Genomic DNA, 20,732 nt, shown 5'->3' on the forward strand with positions numbered 1-20,732 from the left:
CTCTTATTTTTTTTTCTCATAAACCACTAACTTTTCTTCTGATGTAAGAAATTTTTCATAAAATTCCCATTAGGAAATCTTAAAACTTGAATACAATATTCGTAATAATTTGAAAGTTTTTTGTTTTCCCTCTTTCGTTTATTTTTTTTTCCTCTGCAAGATACGCAACAAATAAATAAGAATAAAATTGATTATAAATGAAAGATCAAAAAAAGAAAGCTTACATCGTTCACATTAATCTTGGCTTTGGCAGAGGTCTCCATGAACGCACAATTAAATTGCCGGGCAAGGTTGACGCCCTGGTCTTTGCCAACTACTCTTTCGTCCTCCAAATCACATTTATTACCCACAAGCACCATTGGCACATCATCTGTGTCTTTTACTCGTAGGATCTGTTCCCTCAGGTCTTGCAGATCGTTGAACGTCGACTGTGCCGTTATCGAGTATACTAAAACAAAACCTTGTCCGTTTTTCATGTACAAATCCCTCATGGCTGTAAATTGTTCCTAGAAAAGAGACAAATCAAATAAGTAAATACAAATTGTATTGTATTCAAAATCTCTCTTACATTACATGTGCGTTAGCATATGAAAGAGAGAGTGTGTAAATGTTTTAAAGATAAAAAGAAGGTAAAAAATGAAGAAGAAAACCGGTTGTTTTAATGTGAATAGAAGAAGAAAAATATGCAAAAAAGAAATATCTAAATGTGTGTATGCATGTGTGTATGACAAAAGAGCATCTATGACTTACCGTTCCAGCTGTGTCTAGAATTTCTAACATACATTGTTGACCGTCTACTTCGACTTGCTTACGGTAGCTATCCTCGATCGTAGGATCGTACTTCTCAACAAAAATTCCTTGGACAAATTGGACAGTGAGGGCAGATTTGCCTACACCTCCACTGCCCAATACTACTATTTTATATTCACGCATTTCCTTGCTCTAACTATTAATCTGTGCACGTTGTCACAGCCAAGTGATTGCCGAATCCGCCACGTTTTCTTTCTTTCTATATATAATGTAATATGGCGAAGAGGACCTAGAAAACAAAATGATTCAACATTTAGAAAAATCAACTATTATTTTCTTTCTTAAATTCACGTTCATACGACACATTTCGTTAATAATATTTTAGTAACAAATACGAATTTTTTTTTACAATGAAAAAAAAAAAAGAAAGAAATTTATCATTGTACTATTTTCTTTTTATAATATACTATTTCTATTGTTAGACTATTGCGCATAATTTGATCGATACACGTTGTTCTCACTAACCAAACTTGTTTATGTCTCTTCGTGTATGTGCACCTAAATACAGTTTGAGCCAAAAGTTGCAAAGTGATTTTAAAAAATCAATTACCACTTTTAGGTCAACTTTTCTTATCCGCGATCTGGAAACGAAAAAAGAACTTAATTTGAAAAGTTTCGAAAAAGTGTAATTAATTAAAAAATTTACTCGCAAACTTTTGACTCGTATACCCCTCCTGTTAACTGGCATTAATTATTTGAAAAATATGATTAAAGTATTTTAGATATACATCAGAAAGAAAAGAGAAAAAGAGACAAAGAGAGAGAAAGAGAGAGAAATAAATACATATACATTTGTATATAAAAATTCGATAAAAATGAAAGACGTTCCAGATTTGCGGATTTTCGGCGACGATTAAAAATGAGCGCGCATACATGGGCGCCATCCTTTAAGAATGATAAAGAGTGGTATACACAGAAGCCTCTCGTTAAAAGCAGCCTGACTGTTCTATTGTGTAAAACTGTGTCACAGGGATGCGTCATTCTCGAACGAAAGAATAAAAAGAGCAGAGTTCCTATTTTTATTTCTTTTTTTTCTCTTTACTCTTACTTTTTTTTATTTTTATTATATTTTCTCTTTTATTTTCTTTTCTTTTTTTTCGAAGTCTCACCAAATAGGCAGATTCCTTATATTTTTGTTTGTATCAATTCGTATGACTTATTCAAATTACTTAGAGGATCGACGCCATCTTGGAAAATACCACAATAATTATATTTCCAAATCTAATTATTTAACATTTATTACCAAAAAGGATCTTTATCGTGTACTATAATTCATTCGTAATACTTTGGATTGTATTAATTTTTTTTTAAAGAAATAACGAAATATCTTGTACATATTATCTTCGTATAATTTTCCTTCTCATTATCTAACTTTCCTTATGTTAACTTTAAACATTAAAAAAAAAAAAAGAAAAAAGAAACTGATGTAATGTAAGAATATTTAGAGAAGCATTTACATAGTATAATTTTTAATAAAAAAAGCTAGCGTGGAATCTGTGTCGCGTAGACGATCGTATCCTGGCTAGATAAGAGGTGGGCAGGATATGATGTAACGCCTGATAATACAAAGCAACGGCACGATTTACATCATATGAATCGCGTGTATAAGCTCTCTTTCAATTATCGTTAATGTCGGATAGTAGTAGAAACGTTTCCGTAGAAACTTTACTTTTTTGTTTTTCTTTTTATGTACAATTTCGCTTCAAATGAAAACGATAGAAAAAGCAAATGTTTTTTAAATTAAAACCCTTTTTTTTTCGTTCATTTAACATATCAATAATTCTTCATAATTTTGTTTAGATTGATTAATTTATGCAACTGTTATGATACTAAAAAAGCTTCACAGATATTTTCTTTTGTTAATACTTAGTTTGATAAGACTCTGATGTACATATTATGAATTATATATACATAATTAATAATAATATAAGTTAGTAATAATTAATGTCGTTTTTTGTTAAATTATATTATATACATCATCATGGAACAATTAATAAAAAGAAAAACGACAATAATTATTATTAAACTTAAAGAACAGAATATTCACAAAGTGTGCAGAAAATAAGCACCGAAGAGATTATTTTTCTCGAGATTGACGTTCTCAGGTTTTCAAGGTTATTGGTATATTTCTAAACAGAAGTCTATGTATATATTTCTTTTGATACTTCGCTTAATCCTTTCACTTCGAAGAATTCAGTTGCGAGAGACACGAGAGTCGGATTTATCCGACGGTAGTTGATATACTTTGTCACTTACATTCTTATTTTGTATTTAATATATTCTATCTATTTTTTGTTTTAAAGGGACAACACATGAAATTATTTCACATATTTCATACAAATCTATATTATTTATTTCTATCTAATCATCCAACTAAATTTCTAACGTGGGTAATTAAATATAGAACAACAAATTAAAAATTAAATTGTACAGAGAGCACATATATTGTAAAGCGTAAATTTTATTGACATTACATTTACATATTATTTTATAACGCTTCTAAATACAATGTCGTAGAATCCAAAGAATTATGTTTAAGTTCTACAAACGCGTGCCACTATTACTAAATATTTCACCATCTAAAACCACAAGGATTAACAAATTAATGTTCCATGACGTAACAATGTACAAGCAAAGAATATAAGGGCTAGGGATCTTTAAAAGAATATTGAGGTTAAAGGTTAAAAAGTGAGTATTTTAAAACATGAAGCAGAATAAATCATAAATGATATTAGTCATTTCTCAGAGCGGATTTGAGAGTTGAAAAATATATGAAAATGGTAATACGACATATCTCATCGTTAATAATGAAGTGCAGATGTACAAGTGCAATTAATTACAACCGCACATGAGATGCTCCATTTGAAATTGACATTAAAACATTGGACTTGGTACAATTGTAATAGCATATTTACAATAGAAAGATAAAAATGTAATTAGATTTATATATAGAAATAATTGTTGTACACAAGGGATTTCTTTTTGATTTACGCATAACAAGAGTAAACAAAAAAATATTCTTATTACAAATATATACATGTGACGTATTTTTAAAATTAACAAGAAATGGTGTTCTACGATAATGAAGTATCATTAATTATTAAATGAGGTCACTGATAAAAGAGAAAAAACATGTTACAAATTTATAGGAATTATATAAAGGTTTAACAACAGCACTTAGGTTTTAAAAAATGTTAATTCAATTTTCCATATATTCGATAACATTGAATATATCAAAAATAATGTGAAAATAACATGTACTACATAGAAACATTGTAATAACAATAAATACAATAATTATAAATATAGAACAACAGTTTGTTTCAATTTCCTTGTTCAAATTATTGTTTTCATTTGTGGTAATCCAAATATATACTTATACTTCAGAAAGACATAAAAAGGAATAAAAATAAAAAATATATAACAAACTAATATTTGTAACGATAAAGTATGAAACTTTTAATCGAGTTCTCGATGCGCAAGTGCAGATAGACGATAGCAAATATCCCCGATTCGTTGAAATCGGAATTTATCGAAAGCACATAATAAAGAAATATCTTTTGTCAGAGATTACAAACAGATTTTTTAACAACAAACTCGCGAAAGGAAAGTTAATCTTATAAACATTACAAATTATCTATTAAATATAAAACTTGCTAGGTGACGTAATATACGAAAAATATTTAAACAACACATTAATATTTTTTTTCAAATATTTAATGATTATCACCGAATAAAAAGGAAACTCAATTAAAAGTAATTCAAACTAACTGTAAGAAAAATATTGAACGAATGAATGTTTTCTAAACGATAGATTTTAGCTACAATAAATATTTTTAAGAAAACGGTGGGGGGAAGTATAAATATTTTCTTTCTTTCTCTCCTAGATAAGAATCGAGCGACACAGTTATCGGGCGTGAAAACAGTCGAGAATGCACGGGAAGAAGACGAATTCTCTTCGCAATTGCAATTACGTCCTCCACCTCGTTAAAACGAACGAATGTAATTCGAAACGCGCGCCGTGTTTAATCGAGCCCAAGTTCGAACTAATTGACCAATCAAAATGAACAAAACGTGATCGTCATTGGAGGAATTTAATAATCAGATACAAGTATACCAAAAAAAAAATTTTTTAAATAAAATGATACATAAATCACGATCTAATATAAACCTTAGACGATGAGTAATCGATAATATAGAAGAATCACGTTGTTAAAGAAAATGTCGAAAGCGAATGCTTTAGAAACGTTCATGCTCTCTCTCTCTGCTTTCTCGCCGTGGTTTTTCTGTGACAAAAAAAGGGTGGGGGTAGAAAAAGAGAGGAAGAGGAGGTGGAGTAGAAGGGGAAGGAGGAGACCGGCGCTCGTCGATTTCCGGCAGGGGTCGGCGGTTAGCATGCCACGCCACGATCATGGTTCCACGGGAGAGCTCGCGATGGAAAAGGGAGGCAGCAGCACTGCCGGAGGGGGAAAAGTAACAGAGAAAGAGAGAGAGAGAAAGAAAGAAAGAAAAAGAGAGAGAGAGAGACGAAGAGAGAAGGGGTTTTCCTGTTGAGAGACTCGGACGGGGATCTTTTTTTAGAAAGCGCATTTGACGCTTGCAGTGTAGTACGAACGTCAATCCGTTCAAAGCTTACCTCGTGTACGCCGTTTCGGAGACGCTCCTAGATTCCGCTTCCAACGACGTATCCGTTCTTTGGCTAATGGAGGAGAGTCCAACGACTCTTTCTTACTCCTCCCTCTCCCTCTCCCTCTCTCTCTCTCTTCTCTTCAATTTTCTTTCTCTCTCACTCTCTTTAAGCGCGCGCGCACACTCGATTCTCCCTCTCTCTCTCTGATTCTAGCCGTACCTCACTCTCGCTTCCTCTTCTTCTTCTTCTTCTTCTTCTATGTCCCTCTTTCTCTGTCTTCCCTTTTATCTTCTTCTTTTCTTCTATCTCTCGTTCTTCTTATCTCCCTCTCTCTCCCACTTTGAGCGCGCCTTATATACCCCACTCGCGCACACACATATACACACAATCCCGTATCCCGATTTACGAAGGATATCGGGCAGCGATTAGTTGTTTTCTGACTCGCCGTTCGATTCCTCGGCGCACGGTTGCAGGGTCATCGAGGGTCGCGATGCAGTCGGTAACTGAGAGGAAGAGGAGCAGGAGCAAAAGGAGGATGTGAAGAGATGAGGGAGAAGGAGGAGGAGGAGAAGGTGGTAGCGGTAGTGGAGGTGCAGGAGGATGAAGAGAAGAAAGAGAGTAGCGAATGATGGCAAAAACCGAAAAAGGAAGGACAAAAAAAGAGAAGAAAAAGGTGTCAAGCGTGGAACCCGCGTGAAACGCGAAACGAAATATAAAGATATATTGTTGTAAGGAATTCCCCCACCCGGGTTCTCTCTATACACGGTAGTTAGATTAGATTCTTCTATCTTCCTGTTCTTTCTTTCTTTTTTTTTCCTTTTTCTTCGTAATATATTTTTCCTGTCACGTTACAGCAATATCCCTAGGTATTTTTCCTAGTCTTCTTTACACTACTACTATAACTTGCCCACCACCGTTGTCCTAGTCGTGTGCTCCACCTTCTCCTCGTCACCACCGGGAAAAACGACAAACGGGGACGGACGACACACACGCGCACGCATGCACGGCACGCCGCACGCACGACGGACGAACACGATGAACAAACTACACCCACACGCAAGAAGCACAAAACACACGCGCACTATGAGTTGGAAGTCTCTTTCTGTCTCTCTCACTCTTTCTCTCTCTTTCTCTCGATCACTCGCTAACTTGAAATCGGACTGAAGTTTAGTTTGTTTTTCTTTAATTGGGCTCTTTCTTTTCGTTATATTCCAAAGCAAATTGTTCGTCGCGGTTTTAACACTTTTTTCCCTTCTCTTTTCTTCTCTCCGCAAAAATACTGACGAGAGCAGAAGCTGAGCAGAGAGGAGGCAGCAAGGCGACAGCAGCGCGCACAATTCTACCGTTATCTAGGGCGATGTCTCTCTGCTCTTTACCACTACGGAGCCCTCTGTCTATACGAAACGATCGTCCTGCCCTCCTCTAATTCTCCCGACGATGCAATCGATGAACTTCTTCCTCTTCTCTTCTTCTTTTTCTTTCTCCTCCTCTTTACCGATTGCACCCCGTTTCTTGGTACATTTGTTCTAGGGATTTTTTTCCCCTCTCGTCTACCTTTTTATCCTTTTCTCTATTTTCTTATTCTTTTTTTTACAATACTTTAACAAATACATACGTTTCTATTTATACGTTTTTGAATTGAATTAATAATTTTAATATTATTTATGTATGATCGAGTTACAGTATACAAAATATTGCTTTATACAAATACGTTATTCTGAACGATTGTAACAATACTGCTTCGACAGAAATATCGATGAATTGTGTAGCCAACACAAAAGATTACTCACTAGATACATTTTATTTAATTCGTAGATTTCGTTCATAGATGGCAATAACATTTCTACCTTACCGACATATCTTGTGGTAACATTTATTCTATGCATAACCTTAATGTTTTAAAATTTATCTGTCACGTGTTGTTTGTTAGAAAAGTTTATTTAAAGAATGCCACATATCCCTGACTATGACGAAATATATTTATTAGATATTTTCAAGAATTTCTAGAAACAGATTTTTGAGATAATAATAAAAATACTTCTCGAACGTTGCGCACGATCGAGTGCATTGAAGTCGAGGAAGATTATGTCAACGAAATTATGTCGATAAATAAATACTATTAAAAATTTTTAAATATTTTTATTATTGAGCCACGTATTTTTTAAATTATCTTCAAATTAATAAATAAGGTTTATTCTTTAAATTTACGCTTTTTTCTGCTCATAAAAAAGAATGCAAATTAATTTAATTTTTTTTTTTAATTTTGTATGCAAATGTAAGCTCGTTAATGATTCACATATTTTATAACAGAATAATCAAAAATTATATTTTTAAAAACTTTAGCGTTTACAGAATTTAAACGAATTCATTTTTAATTTGAAATTAGTCTTGTGTAATTTAAAATTAGTATTTTTCAGTTTAAAACTTTGAAAAAATTTCGCTCATGATGAATAATATATATATACACATATATACACTTACAACTTAAACCATATATAGATAACTTAAAAAAAAATTATCATATTGTATAAAATTGTTCCAGTAATAAAAAGTTAGCTGTTAAAGAAAAAATAACAAATAATTCAAAGTACAAATTCTTAAATACTTGTATCTCAACACAATTTGAAATATAATATTTTCAAACAATTAGATTAATTATAAGTATTACAAATATTCAACATTATTATATTTTTCAATACGATTCTCATTATATGAACAAATCTAGAAATCTAAATCTAAATTATAAGGTTATGATATATATTTTTTTTTTGTAACGAGTAGTTTTGAAAGACTGCTATACAAGGTGTGTATATATAAGCTAAACATTTTTATTTATACAGGTTAATAAAGAAAATGGACACCAGGAAAGATCAGAACATGTCCAAGAATTCTCCAAAAAGAACATTAAAATGTGCCAATCAAGCAGAAATACTTCGGTCTCATCAAAGGGATTTAGATTTTGTATTACAATTGCAAGAAAAGCTTTCCGACATATTGCATGATTTTAAGAATTACAGAAATCTATCTCGGTATTTAATTTCTGATATATCAGCTAAACTGATATATTTTGTTTTCACAACCGGAATGGGCAATCAAACTTTAGGAGAAGAGTATACCGGAATTGTTCAGGCTGATATTAAAGCATACAGAATTCCATCTTTAAGTGTACATATTCATATAATATATTAATAAATACTTAATTATATTAAGCATAATAATTAATGAGATTTCCTATTTAGGCAAGGATTATGGCTGTGATACTAGAATATTTTGGGGAAAGAACGTTGTTGAGAGGATTGGGTCTATTACAAAGATACGTTAATGATTCTGGTAATCAATTAACAGAACAGTCGGTTAAATTATTCAATTTGATTTTATCAAGATTACAGTCAATAATACCTCTACTCATATTAATTCATAAAAGTATCTTTTATATCTCTGGTAGATATTACAGTTTAAGTAAAAGATTAACTAAAATAGATTATGCAAAGGTAAATTGTTTGCATATTATATATTATATATTATATATTATAATATTAAATATTAATGAATTATATTTATTGTATTTTGGTAACTTATTTATATTTCTAAAGGTTTACGGTACTCCATCGGCTGATAAAATTAGCTGGGGTTTAAGGATACTCGGAATCGTAACTTTAATGCAATCTGTATTAAAAATATGGCAAAATGAATCGCAACGGAGGAATAACGAAGAACATATAAAACTGACTGAAACGGATGTGCATGGAAACTGTCAATTGTGTACTGAAGCAATATCAACAACTGCAACTCCTTGTGGTCACACATTTTGTTGGCCTTGCATTAGTAATTGGTTGCGCAATAAACCACAATGTCCCTTTTGTAGAGATAATGTTCCACCCCAAAGAATCGTATATTTAATGAATCTATAATACAATATATATTAATTATAGAAACTTGTATAAAATATTCTTATTTATATATATACGTATGTATATATACATATATATATATAAAAAACGAATTTTGGTAATTCTTCTTATAAATAAATAGCATTAAAAATATTTGTTTTGTGACAAAGCTGTATTGTGCAAATATATTAGTAACACTCGTTAAAAATGAAACTGAGAATTAGGCTAGATAATAAATATTTCAAATGTTTCTACAAATCTATAAAACAAAGAAGATTCGTATATGCATACATACATATATACATATATATATATATATATATATATATATATATATATATGTATATATGTATATATACATATGTATGTATATACTATAAATATATAAAAAAATATTAATTTTTATTTGTATTATGTGTATACACACTATTTTTCATTTAATAATACATTGTCTACGTAACAATAATATATAAATATTCTATTATTTTGTTTTTCCTTTTCTTTTCAATGATTTGAAAAATTATTTGAGTTAAAAGAAGAAATCAATGATGAACAAACTAATGATGTGATTCCCGGCAAATGATTAACGTGTTCGCCACAAGCGTCATTTATTTGTTACACATCAATTCCAACCCTGAAGTCACATGTCGTTCATCAATATATTCGTCATGCGTCAATCAATTCAAAAAAATAAATCATAGATTTATCTTCTTCTTAGTATGATAGCGAACGCGTCAATGGCATATTAGTTATAAAAATGTGTATTTAATATCTACGTTTTACTATACTTTAGTAGCTAGTTAAATCACTTAGCATTTTACCTAAACCTCTTGGTTCAGAATTTTCTCTCATACGAAATCCACAAGGTTTATAAGCATCATAAAATGTTGATCTTAAACACTGCAGTTTATATTTGCGACTTCTAAAAAATATAATTCACATATTGCATATAAGTTAAACCATAAATACAAATATGTACACGTACATTTATATCTATTATATATTCACATATATTGAATCCCTTGCATCATGATTTAATGCACAGAGCTGCACACCATATTTGGTGCTATGATTATATTTGACCCGTTAGCTCTGCTAGAAGTCTTATGCGTTTTTACAGTGCAAGGAGTTAAATAAGTAAATAAAAATATTTATTTAAATTTTATAACTTACTGTACTTGTGATACGGTTTCGTCATCTTCAAATATTGCTTTAGATCCATGAGCTTGATGTACATAAGTTTCAAATAAACCTTTGCTAATCGAGCCAGAAGAATTAGATCCCTCTGTAGAAAATGTGTGAGCTGTTGTTGAACCACGTAAACTACCAGTTCCAGATATCATTTGCCATGAACCACCAGAGGAAGTTGATTCATTTCTTTGTCGACGACAACCTATAGGTACAGCGACTGGAGACGTTCTTTTAGGGGGAAAAGAGGATCGATATCCACCTTGTGCTTCCTTGCTAGGAGAACTTTGAATTGTTAATTGTGCAAGATTTCTGTAAAACACAATAGATTTATTTCAATATTAAATAATAATATCAAAAGAAAAGTTAAATCAAAATTATCTTATGCGAGAAATAATAAAAAAATCGATGTATACCCAGTAACATTATTATCATCTTGATTAGAGCTTTCACTATAAAACATAGTTGGTGGATTATCCTGACTATCTTTGCTAGACCCACTACTCAGACTTAAGTTAGAACTGACAGATTCAGAATCATACAAGAAATTATCCAATTGTGGATCGCTATCCGAAGAAGAATTTTTTGTATTATTATGTTGATTAATACTGAAATCTTCGTCGGTAATAAATTTCAGAAAATAAAAACAGAAGAAAAATATTTCCTCTCCTTTGTTTAATCTGTCCTGTAAATTATGTCCAAAAAGTAGCCAATCGTATGCTATTGTATAATAAAGAATTTGATTAACATCCAATGATGTGTGTATAGCACCGTCGGCCCATAAACTAATTCTCAATAATGAGATAAATAAAGGTGTTCTATCCCATCCTGTAATGAAAATATAATTCTAATAAATAATACAACAAGGGTATCGTTATTAAAAATTGTAAATATCTAAGACTTTTATTTATTACCTGAAATACAGTGAACCAGCAATCCACTACTACTATCATTTAAATATCTCAAAATAAGTTTTAAATAGTTTTTAGTTAATTTAATAAGATCCCAAAATTGATAGTGTTCCCATTTTAAATGTAACTGAGAAGAAATTGTATCTTCAGGTATACAGATTTGTGCGTCCACGTAAGACTGAGCCCAATCAAATATTAAACCCTTGGCGCAATAATTATTCTCTCGAAATTCTTTGAAGAACTCACAACCAGGGTATGGCAAGGAAATAATGGCGAATCCAGAATACCTCTTCTCTTTATCTATCTTCTCTGAAGAAGACACGCTGAGTATCGAACAAAAGAGCTCTGTTTAAGGGCCTCTAAAAGTGGATTTACAAGTAAAATAGACTGTTCATGCTATGCTAACTATTATGAAACTTTACACTGTCTGTGAAAAAACAAGTTAGTGGTACTTATTGGTACAATTACAATAACAATTTAAACTAACTCCTATTTCATCAAATGTAATCAAAATTGTTGATATTAAACAAATTATATATCATCACTACGTATTGATACAAAATTATGTATGAAGAAATGTGCATTGTATTCCTAATTTATTTGTAGAAAAGGATGCAAATGTTAAACAAAAAATAAAAGAATTGTAAAGTTTCGAAAATGAGCTTTTCATCGTATTAAAAATAGAATATCATAAATAATTGCATGCAGAGTTAAAAAAAAGATATTTTAAATGAAATAGAAATCTTACTTCATTCCATATTTAACTTTCTTATTTTCCACCATAAAATCGATAATGGTTCCTACATTAAGAGTCTTCAAAAGTTTAATGTCTTGACTTCTTACTTTGTCAAATAATTGCCAATCGTAATTCTTTGGCTGTACCCCACTTGCCTCATCTAATTGTTCATCAACAGAAGAAGGTACACTTTCACTACTTTGAAATAAATAGTCTATTCCCAATCTACCACAAATTTCTGGTCCACCAGCTAATGTTGCTGATCTGCATATATGTCTACCATTGTAAAGTATTACAGGCAGTGGAAATCTTGTACGACATCTAGCATATCTAGCATTTTTTATTAATTCCTTTAATTTAATAGGATCATACATGCTTTCACACATAGTCTCTGTATTTGTTGATGGCAGTGATGTTGATGGTAGTGATGTCGATGGTGTATCATCTGTAGTGGGATCTTTGGACTTTTTATTTTGTAATAGAATAAGGTGACTCGGATAATGTCCACATAGTTCACCTAAATGATTACTTATTACCGAATGAGTATAATCTAAATCGCTAAGAAGCAGACATCGTTGCATAATAGCTTGATTCTGAAAAAAACAATTGTTCGAGTTTTTAAATAAATAACAAATAAATGTGACTAATTATGAAATAGCAATATATATCAGGCCTTCTCAAAGTATGGGTCGTAGAAATTGTAGCAAAACATAAAAAATTCCTGAATGTGTGATAATCAAAAATTAATTCAAAACTAGTTTAGCAACACTAAATGTATAATATGTTTGTGAGCTTATGATAGTGGAAGAGAAGATAGTATACAGTTTATATCAAGGGTGTTGCAAAAATATTAGCTTAGGTAAAGGAAGTCGCTAAGTGAAAATGTTTGAGAAGCCCCAATACATATATAATAATAGTACAAAATAATAAATAATTACTGTTTCCGATTCATCTTTAGTCTGATATTTATTCTTAGAGAAGTATAAAACTAATTCTTGTAGATCTTTAGTGGTGATTTCAGTCATGGTTAACTGACTTTTAATGTATGTATCTAAAACTTAACAAGTAAGCATATTTTGGAAGAATTTAGATTCATAACAGGTTGTCTTCATTTAATGCACTTTATGCATTATTATAATAGTTATTATTATTATAAGTACTTTCAGTGTTTTTGTGTATAAAGAAACAATTGCACTGTTGTTGTATTTCATGTATACCATATGTAATAATACAGATTTTTGTCAATTCTTTAATTCTTCCGATCATAAAATATATGTTCTCTTTGATACTTATGCGTTAAACTTATTAATTCTTGATAACATATTTCTAATTGCTAAATAAACAATTTCGTACTTAATAGTACTTAAGATATATATATCGAATGCGCAAAAATATATGTCATACAAATAGTTAAATATTAGTAATCATCCTATAATGTATAAATTAATTATATGAAGATAACACTAATCCCATTCGCAATAATATTATGTTACATATTAGTTCCAGTCTTCGCATCTTCTAACGCGTTTGTAATATCCAATAAGGCCTTACATTTATTCCTCTAGATGAACATGTAAATTTTTATCGGCATTAATTATCACTCTGTTATATATTATTACCCATTAAATTAAAATTAATAAACTCGAAGCTATTTAAATAATAATATTATATAAATATATTATTAACGTGTGTATATATATACAAGATATATATTACTAATATTATTATTGCTATTATAATCATATATATAAATCAATTTATATATTGTGTTATTATTTACTATACTTGTTAGTTATGTTAATAAATAAGAAACGAACTTGCTCCTAAATTAAATCAAACAAATGACTTTTTTTGTATACTTTCACATTACTTGTTTATATCAAATAATTATAATTAAGGATTATATATATATATAAATAATGTAACAATTATTTTACATAAGATAATTGTGTATAAAATCTCTAGACCGTAATAAATGTGATCTTCATGTACTTTTCATGTGCTTTTCATGTGCCCTTCATGTGCTCATGTTATTATTATAAATAATGTTGTATTGTAATTATATTTATTAAGTTTGTCATTTAATCCAAATTTAAATCTTCATGAAATTCTAATGAACGTTATTATTATTATTATTATAAAAATCTATGATAGACTATATTATCCATATAATAAAACAGTGCAACATAACCTTTTTTTAACATGGTAAATCCAATGCTCGTCGCATCCACACTTGCATGCATTTCGAACTTTACGTAATAAAATAGTCATTTCTGAATAAATTAAATAAATAATGAAAAATAGTAGACTAGTTTTAACAAACAAACAATTTCCATCAAAGTTCAATTTTTTCTTTTTTTCATAATCACTTAAAGAGCACGTTTTTTTAAAATGTGAGACATACTATATATACATACATAGATGTACACCCATCTCACATTTTGAGAACTTTAATTACTGACAGATCATTTTCATTCGTCACATTTATTTTAACACAATCAGTAAACTTTGATGTGTGTTTAAAAAAAGATGAAAAAAAGAGAACGTGTGAAAAAAAGAAATACACAGAGTATTTTATTTTTACTTAAATAGGATCAAAACATTTTATTACAGGGCCTAACGTATATATATATATAATATATATATAACGTATATATATAATATGTACATGTATACACACACATACGTCCGCGTCGCGTGTGTATGAAAGAATTGATTGAAAAAAATATGTTATTATTAATACTAAACTATAAAAACTTAAACTGAGAGAATTAAAATAAGATAATAAAATTAATTATTTAAAAATATTTCCTCTCAATAAATAGACTATTAATTTTTCTTCTACTTTTGATACTTTATTTGGACAAAAAGAAAATATATGTATAATTTTAGAGTTATTTTCATGTGTGTGTCATAGAAACATCGAGAATTTGAAAATTTGAATTTGAAAATCAATCACATTTTTCTCGCATATTCTGTAATAATTTGCTCTTTATTTTTTATTTTATGTTTAAAATAAAATTAAAATACCTTGGATAAAAACTTACCTCGAAAAATGTAATTGAAATTTGTTAGAAGAGTTAAGATTAATGATGTACAAGTCACTGAACAAACGTTTATTCTGTTCTAAATTATATGCAAACGGAAACTGTAGGGTGAGGGAATATTTTTGGAGGTTATTGATATGTGGGTGAATAAATAAATAAATAAATCAACTGAACAATTTGAAATTGACTAATATTCAAAATAAAAATAACGTGTAACCAATTCGATATTAGCTTAACGGATTTCATTATCTTAATCTGCGATATTTTGGAGAACATGTTTGGTTTTTAAATAGGTTTGCAAATATTGTTAGTATGATGATATCTTTTGTATCAATTCTACTTTTATGTTTATCGAACAAGACTTTTAATTTTCAAGATTGCAAGTTCAGTTAAGTTCACATATACTCGACAAATGTTTAAACTTATTTATCTCAAAAGCAAACCCTTATATAAAGAAATTTGATTTGATATTTTTCATTTAGTTTTTTATGTAGAATTACTCCCTGTTCGCTTGTACTACTGGCTATAGAACGTTCTGTATATATATTAAAATACATAGAATTCGATTAGAGTACAATAAAGAAAAAATTATTGGTTATATTATTAATCATTTTTTATATGAAGTAAAAAAAAAGTGAAGCTTATACATATGTGCACTAGATTATTCAAAATGATCCATAATAAATGTAGAAAAGGATTTTATCCGCATACCGATATTCAAAGATTTAAAGTAGAAGATAACAAAATATCATGGAATGTAGAATATCCTGAATATAAACCAGTTAAACATACTTCACCTAATATATTAAATAAACCTTGGGCAGATCCAGTACTTGAAGATTCTTGTTTCAAACCAAAATGGAATACATTAGATGGTACAATGATTATTCCTGACATGCAAAACAATAATTATATATTTGTTTATTTTTTTATTATAAACTTGAAGTTTTATTGGTAGTAAGAAATATATGTACAATTATCAATTTCAATGATATTTTACTCTTTTTATGTAGGATCAGTTGATCGACGAAGTTACATAGGAAAATATGTTATAAATGAAGATGGTTATCCTTTGAATCCTGTTGGTAGAACAGGTATAGTTGGAAGAGGCATTTTAGGTCGTTGGGGACCAAATCATGCTGCAGATCCAATTGTTACACGATGGAAAAGAAATGATAAAGATATGTTGGAAAGAGATGAGACTACTAACAAGCCTATATTACAATTTGTGGCTATTTTGAGAAAAGATTGCAAAGAGTGGGCAATACCCGGAGGCATGGTAGACCCAGGAGAAAAGATTTCTGCTACATTGAAGCGAGAGTTTATGGAAGAAGCTATGAATTTATTAGAAAATGATTTTGCTAAGCGTAAAGAAATGGAAGCAAATATGAATTTATTTTTTACCAATGGTACTGATATTTTCAAGGGTTATGTCGACGATCCTAGAAATACAGATAATGCTTGGATAGAAACTGTGGCACAAAATTTTCACGATGGAGATAACAATACTTTCGGACAATTACCTTTAACAGCTGGAGATGATGCTTGTAATGTTAGATGGATGGATGCAGATTCTAAGCTAAGTTTGTATGCCAGTCATTCATTATTTATACAAAAAACTGTTCATATACATGATGCACATTGGTAATACAATGATTACTTCAAATTTAATGTGATAATAAAAAATATTTTGTATTGTTAATAAAGGTGTAATTTTTTTTAATATCATTTTTATTTTATTTAGGATCTTTTTATCTTAAATACGTAAAGAATTACCGCGTTTATATAGGTTTAATGATATTTAAGATAATAAAAAAATAATCATTAAAATCGGAAGTATTTTTTAATATGTAAATAATATAATTACACATATATAAAATATTCTTAATTTTATTCAATCCGATAAAATAATTCTCTTTGAATATACAGCACTATCACATTTCTTTTTTCTTTTTCATTGAAATTTTATATTATTCACTGTATAACACAGCAATGTCAGTATATTTTTAAATAATTACATACAAATCACACTTATTTAATAGATTAAATTATATCTTAAAAAATGTTTACACAAGTTAAAAAAGATTTTATGTAATCTCTTACAGAATACATAAAATTCTAACAACACTTTAGTGAGCTACGATTACTATCGATGATAAAACAATGAAATATTTATAAAATATGAAAGAAAACATCTTTAGATAATATATGAAAAATATGTAATCTATTTTTCTCTTTAATATAAATTTCGTAATACTATACGATTATATCGCATTGTACTTAAATACTTCATTCCTGTAATACCGTAAATATTTAACATTGTACTCTACAATCGTCCAAATGATTTGTAACTGACACTAGATTCGGTTCTGTTAATCCTAAATAATTTAACAATATTTCTGTATCATTTGGAATTTTCTGTATATTTTGGTACTCACACGTTTTTAAGTCATACTCATTATGCAATTCTTCGTTATATTTTAGTTTTGGATATAACTTATCAGTAGCTTTTTCATGATCAAAATAATCGACTTTTAACGAATAATTATCGTTACTTGAAGCAATTGAAATGTTATCGCTATTACTTGATGATTGCTCTGCAATGTTTTCTAATTCGAGTGCTTTCTGTGCTTGAATCTGACCTAATTTAGCAGCTTTAGTAAAATATAAACGTGCTCGGTCCAGATCTAGAACAAGACCACCTTTTCCTTGGGCATGAAAAACTCCCAAATTGTACATTGCATCCGCGTGACCGTGTTTCGCTGCATGATCGTAATAGCTTGCAGCCTAAAAACAATGGATTTATGAATTTCTCTCTTTCTTTCCTAATATAATTATTTATATTATTTATTTGTTCATTTTAAATTTGTTATGTACCTTCGCATAATCTACTAATGTTCCGAGTCCTAACTCATAGCATAGGCCAAGATTAAACATACTTCCAGGAGATGACAATTTAGCCCCAGCTGAAAAATGATTCACTGCATCGTTGTAACGTTTTTCATCTAGTGCTTTTATACCGTAATTCAATTCGAATTCTCCCATAAGTAAATTATTAACTTTATTGAGTTCATCCACGGCTTCATTGAAGGCCTAAAAATATAATAATATGCATAGATTTCTAAAAAGTATGTAAAAATAAGTATTTTCTACCATTTCAATTTACGTACTTTAAAATCTGTTATTCGTTATTTCTATACTATATTATTTTTTTTCTACTCTTAAGATAAAATTGAATATAAAGAAAATATTAGAGGATAGGAATAGGAATATTAGGTTTGAATTCAATATTAGAAAGAAAAATTGATAAAAGTATTATATAATGATGTATATATATATATATTTTTTAACACAAAAATACTAAATAAAAAATATTAAAAGTGTAAAAAAAAATAATTAATATAAAAACTTTATTATATATATATATATATATTTCTGAATAAGTAAATATATTATTTATTTACTACACAAAACATATTATAGACACATAAGTGTATAAATAAGTATTTTCTACATATTAAATGTAAAATGCACACACATTTTTGATTTTTAATTCAAATTTAAATATATTTGGTATAGTAATTAAACATAATCGAGTAAAGTTAAGTATATATCACATTTTTAATCTCTTTATATATTACAGTTGGTAATAGTAAGCTTCAGAGTATATAATTTCTTAGCAACAGCATTCTTACCTCTTCGACTGTGATAGGCCCAAAAGGTTTAGCATATTTGCTATTAGCTTCTATTTCCTTAGTGTTTTCTTTACTAATATAATTATTAGGATTATCTATGCAATTAGTAACAGGTAGTATATTTCGTGGATGTAAATTTAATATTCCATTGAGGAGATAGGATAAGCGATATTGGGATGATCGCGAGATTTCAAAGTTGAATAATTCATATTTATCTTTATTAAAGAATCTTCTATGAAAACACAAAGATTGGCCCACTACCCAACCAACTGCTAATGCGCTTGACTGCAAAAAGAAAAAAAAAGCAAATATTTTATTATTAATCAAACGCATACACGCACATATACACTCATTTTAAATGCGTACTTATTAATTATTATATATGTAAACATACATTTGACTGGTTCATTCAATTGTTTATAATGAATATAACTAGGCATATTGAATATAGCAATTTTATCATATTTATTTTCTATATAAATTTTTTAATTAAGTTTTTTCTACAAAGTAAATGTTACATTTCATTCAATATTAATAACTTATAAATTGCGCATCGTGTTATCATAAAGTCAGAGATAAAGATATAAAGACATAAGGTATGAGATAGATTTAATCAGACTTAAATATTGTAACATTAAATTTTAAAGTAATTCAATTATTAAAATTATATTTATTATAGTTGTATTAATTATTATTATTATTAATACATGACTGACATTTAATATATCAGTCATAAGAAGTAGAATGAAATGAAAAAGATTTAATATAGTTACCCAGCTAACTGCATCCACCCAACCATGTTTAGTGTTCCATTTAGTACCTTCATTGTTATCTTTAGTACCTTTGGATTTTGCGGATTCATGAAATTCATTACTATATGCGGAATAATTGTTTTCGACAAATTTTTGATTGCATGCTAACGATGTTTTTTTAATTTCATTTGGAGTATTATTTTCTTGTGTAGTTTGGGAATAAATATTGGTACGGCATACTCGTTTCTCTAATGTTTCACGAATACCCCGTGTTACGAATTTCCACATGTTACTTATAAATTAAAATATTCTATTAAATTATACGTACAAATCTACAAGAGCACCTAATGCCAGTTATTTGTCTGACTTTGTTACGCTATGGAGGATGAACGTAAAGTAACTGTTTAAAACGTAAATGCACTTTCGCCACTTATGTAGAAAAAAATTACTATGAAGTAAAAGTTACCGATGGTCGATAAAATAACTGAAATATAAAATTCAAATTCTAGATACAGCGAAAAAAGTTGGCACAGAATCACCAGAACTAAGAAAAATGAAGATATACATTTAATTGCTGGCTAGAAGCTAATTCGAAATCCATATTTTTTAAAATTTTTTATTAATTATTTAATTAGTTATTGCTAATTACAAATTTGAAATTTTTTTTTTGTTATTTCTCGGTAAAGCAACGTAGTTGGCCACAGCAGAAAAAAATGACAGCACACAGCAGTGGGCGAAAGTAGGTACTTAACGCAAGGTAGTACAATAGTATAAAAGAATACAGTATTCTTTGATAGTATATGATAGTATATGATATATTCTTCGATAGTATATATAGTATAGTTATATTGCAATAGAATTTTAAATAATTATATTTAATTTTTAGTGCGTAAACATATGTGTGCCTTTAGAAATGCATTTATACATATATTTTAAAAAGTATTCATTTAAGACGTTCAAATAGAAGAAAATTTCCTAGCTTCGTTGTTAAATCTAACGATTTGAAATACCCATGTACGTGTAAGAAGCCAGCATTTATTAAATGCAGGGTATGTCGAAAAAATTTATGTTTC

The 20,732-nt window shown here is 29.1% G+C and overlaps 5 protein-coding genes and 1 long non-coding RNA gene across 7 annotated transcripts in view; 2 read left to right on the forward strand and 4 right to left on the reverse strand.

Moving 5' to 3' along the window:
• Nucleotides 1-6,031, reverse strand: part of LOC122520235 (ras-related protein Rap1) — a 6,524-nt gene extending 493 nt beyond the window's left edge. Inside the window, exons 1-3 of one of the 2 annotated variants that reach the window (XM_043640307.1) lie at nt 5,447-6,031; nt 751-1,039; nt 225-506 (exon numbers count right to left, since the gene is read on the reverse strand). In XM_043640307.1, coding sequence (XP_043496242.1) covers nt 225-506; nt 751-933 — 465 coding nt within the window. In that variant the 5' untranslated portion in view covers nt 934-1,039; nt 5,447-6,031. The remainder of the gene's footprint in view (nt 1-224; nt 507-750; nt 1,040-5,446) is intronic. The other variant, XM_043640308.1, reaches the window with a different exon arrangement.
• Nucleotides 6,032-8,293: 2,262 nt separating this feature from the next.
• On the forward strand, nt 8,294-9,076 carry LOC122519226 (peroxisome biogenesis factor 10-like). The gene is made up of 3 exons (XM_043638560.1): nt 8,294-8,605; nt 8,680-8,789; nt 9,034-9,076. Exons 1-3 carry the CDS (start codon nt 8,294-8,296, stop codon nt 9,074-9,076), a joined length of 465 nt encoding a protein of 154 aa, XP_043494495.1.
• LOC122520244 (myotubularin-related protein 14) lies at nt 9,001-13,843 on the reverse strand. The gene is made up of 7 exons (XM_043640322.1): nt 13,104-13,843; nt 12,178-12,758; nt 11,433-11,752; nt 10,935-11,346; nt 10,504-10,830; nt 10,152-10,252; nt 9,001-9,345 (listed from the first exon to the last, which is right to left on the reverse strand). Exons 1-7 carry the CDS (start codon nt 13,188-13,190, stop codon nt 9,263-9,265), a joined length of 1,911 nt encoding a protein of 636 aa, XP_043496257.1. The 5' UTR covers nt 13,191-13,843; the 3' UTR covers nt 9,001-9,262.
• A 314-nt stretch (nt 13,844-14,157) lies between these two features.
• On the reverse strand, nt 14,158-14,511 carry LOC122520246. The gene is made up of 2 exons (XR_006304490.1): nt 14,357-14,511; nt 14,158-14,275 (listed from the first exon to the last, which is right to left on the reverse strand). It is a non-coding gene; the product is annotated as an uncharacterized LOC122520246 (long non-coding RNA).
• Nucleotides 14,512-15,195: 684 nt separating this feature from the next.
• On the forward strand, nt 15,196-16,914 carry LOC122520230 (ADP-ribose pyrophosphatase, mitochondrial). The gene is made up of 2 exons (XM_043640302.1): nt 15,196-16,087; nt 16,226-16,914. The coding sequence occupies exons 1-2, from the start codon at nt 15,862-15,864 to the stop codon at nt 16,858-16,860; spliced, it is 861 nt and encodes a 286-aa protein (XP_043496237.1). The 5' UTR covers nt 15,196-15,861; the 3' UTR covers nt 16,861-16,914.
• A 248-nt stretch (nt 16,915-17,162) lies between these two features.
• LOC122520223 lies at nt 17,163-20,062 on the reverse strand. The gene is made up of 4 exons (XM_043640288.1): nt 19,681-20,062; nt 18,908-19,192; nt 18,090-18,305; nt 17,163-17,999 (listed from the first exon to the last, which is right to left on the reverse strand). Exons 1-4 carry the CDS (start codon nt 19,945-19,947, stop codon nt 17,526-17,528), a joined length of 1,242 nt encoding a protein of 413 aa, XP_043496223.1. The 5' UTR covers nt 19,948-20,062; the 3' UTR covers nt 17,163-17,525.
• Between the last annotated feature and the right edge of the window lie 670 nt (nt 20,063-20,732).

This window comes from Polistes fuscatus, unplaced genomic scaffold (genome assembly GCF_010416935.1).
Source record: "Polistes fuscatus isolate 324 unplaced genomic scaffold, CU_Pfus_HIC Scaffold3, whole genome shotgun sequence".
NCBI classification, from domain to species: domain Eukaryota; kingdom Metazoa; phylum Arthropoda; class Insecta; order Hymenoptera; family Vespidae; genus Polistes; species Polistes fuscatus.

Coding starts and splice junctions, on each gene's coding strand:
- LOC122519226 (XM_043638560.1), top strand. CDS start 8,294: ATGGACACCAGGAAAGATCAGAACATGTCCAAGAATTCTCCAAAAAGA. Junction 8,606..8,679: donor ACAGAATTCCATCTTTAAGT/GTACATATTCAT, acceptor TTTCCTATTTAG/GCAAGGATTATGGCTGTGAT. Junction 8,790..9,033: donor GGTAATCAATTAACAGAACA/GTCGGTTAAATT, acceptor ATATTTCTAAAG/GTTTACGGTACTCCATCGGC.
- LOC122520244 (XM_043640322.1), bottom strand. CDS start 13,190: ATGACTGAAATCACCACTAAAGATCTACAAGAATTAGTTTTATACTTC. Junction 11,347..11,432: donor GCTGGTTCACTGTATTTCAG/GTAATAAATAAA, acceptor TTTTCATTACAG/GATGGGATAGAACACCTTTA. Junction 10,831..10,934: donor GATGATAATAATGTTACTGG/GTATACATCGAT, acceptor TGTGTTTTACAG/AAATCTTGCACAATTAACAA.
- LOC122520230 (XM_043640302.1), top strand. CDS start 15,862: ATGTGCACTAGATTATTCAAAATGATCCATAATAAATGTAGAAAAGGA. Junction 16,088..16,225: donor AAAATGGAATACATTAGATG/GTACAATGATTA, acceptor CTTTTTATGTAG/GATCAGTTGATCGACGAAGT.
- LOC122520223 (XM_043640288.1), bottom strand. CDS start 19,947: ATGTGGAAATTCGTAACACGGGGTATTCGTGAAACATTAGAGAAACGA. Junction 18,306..18,907: donor GGCCTATCACAGTCGAAGAG/GTAAGAATGCTG, acceptor TTATATTTTTAG/GCCTTCAATGAAGCCGTGGA. Junction 18,000..18,089: donor CATTAGTAGATTATGCGAAG/GTACATAACAAA, acceptor CATTGTTTTTAG/GCTGCAAGCTATTACGATCA.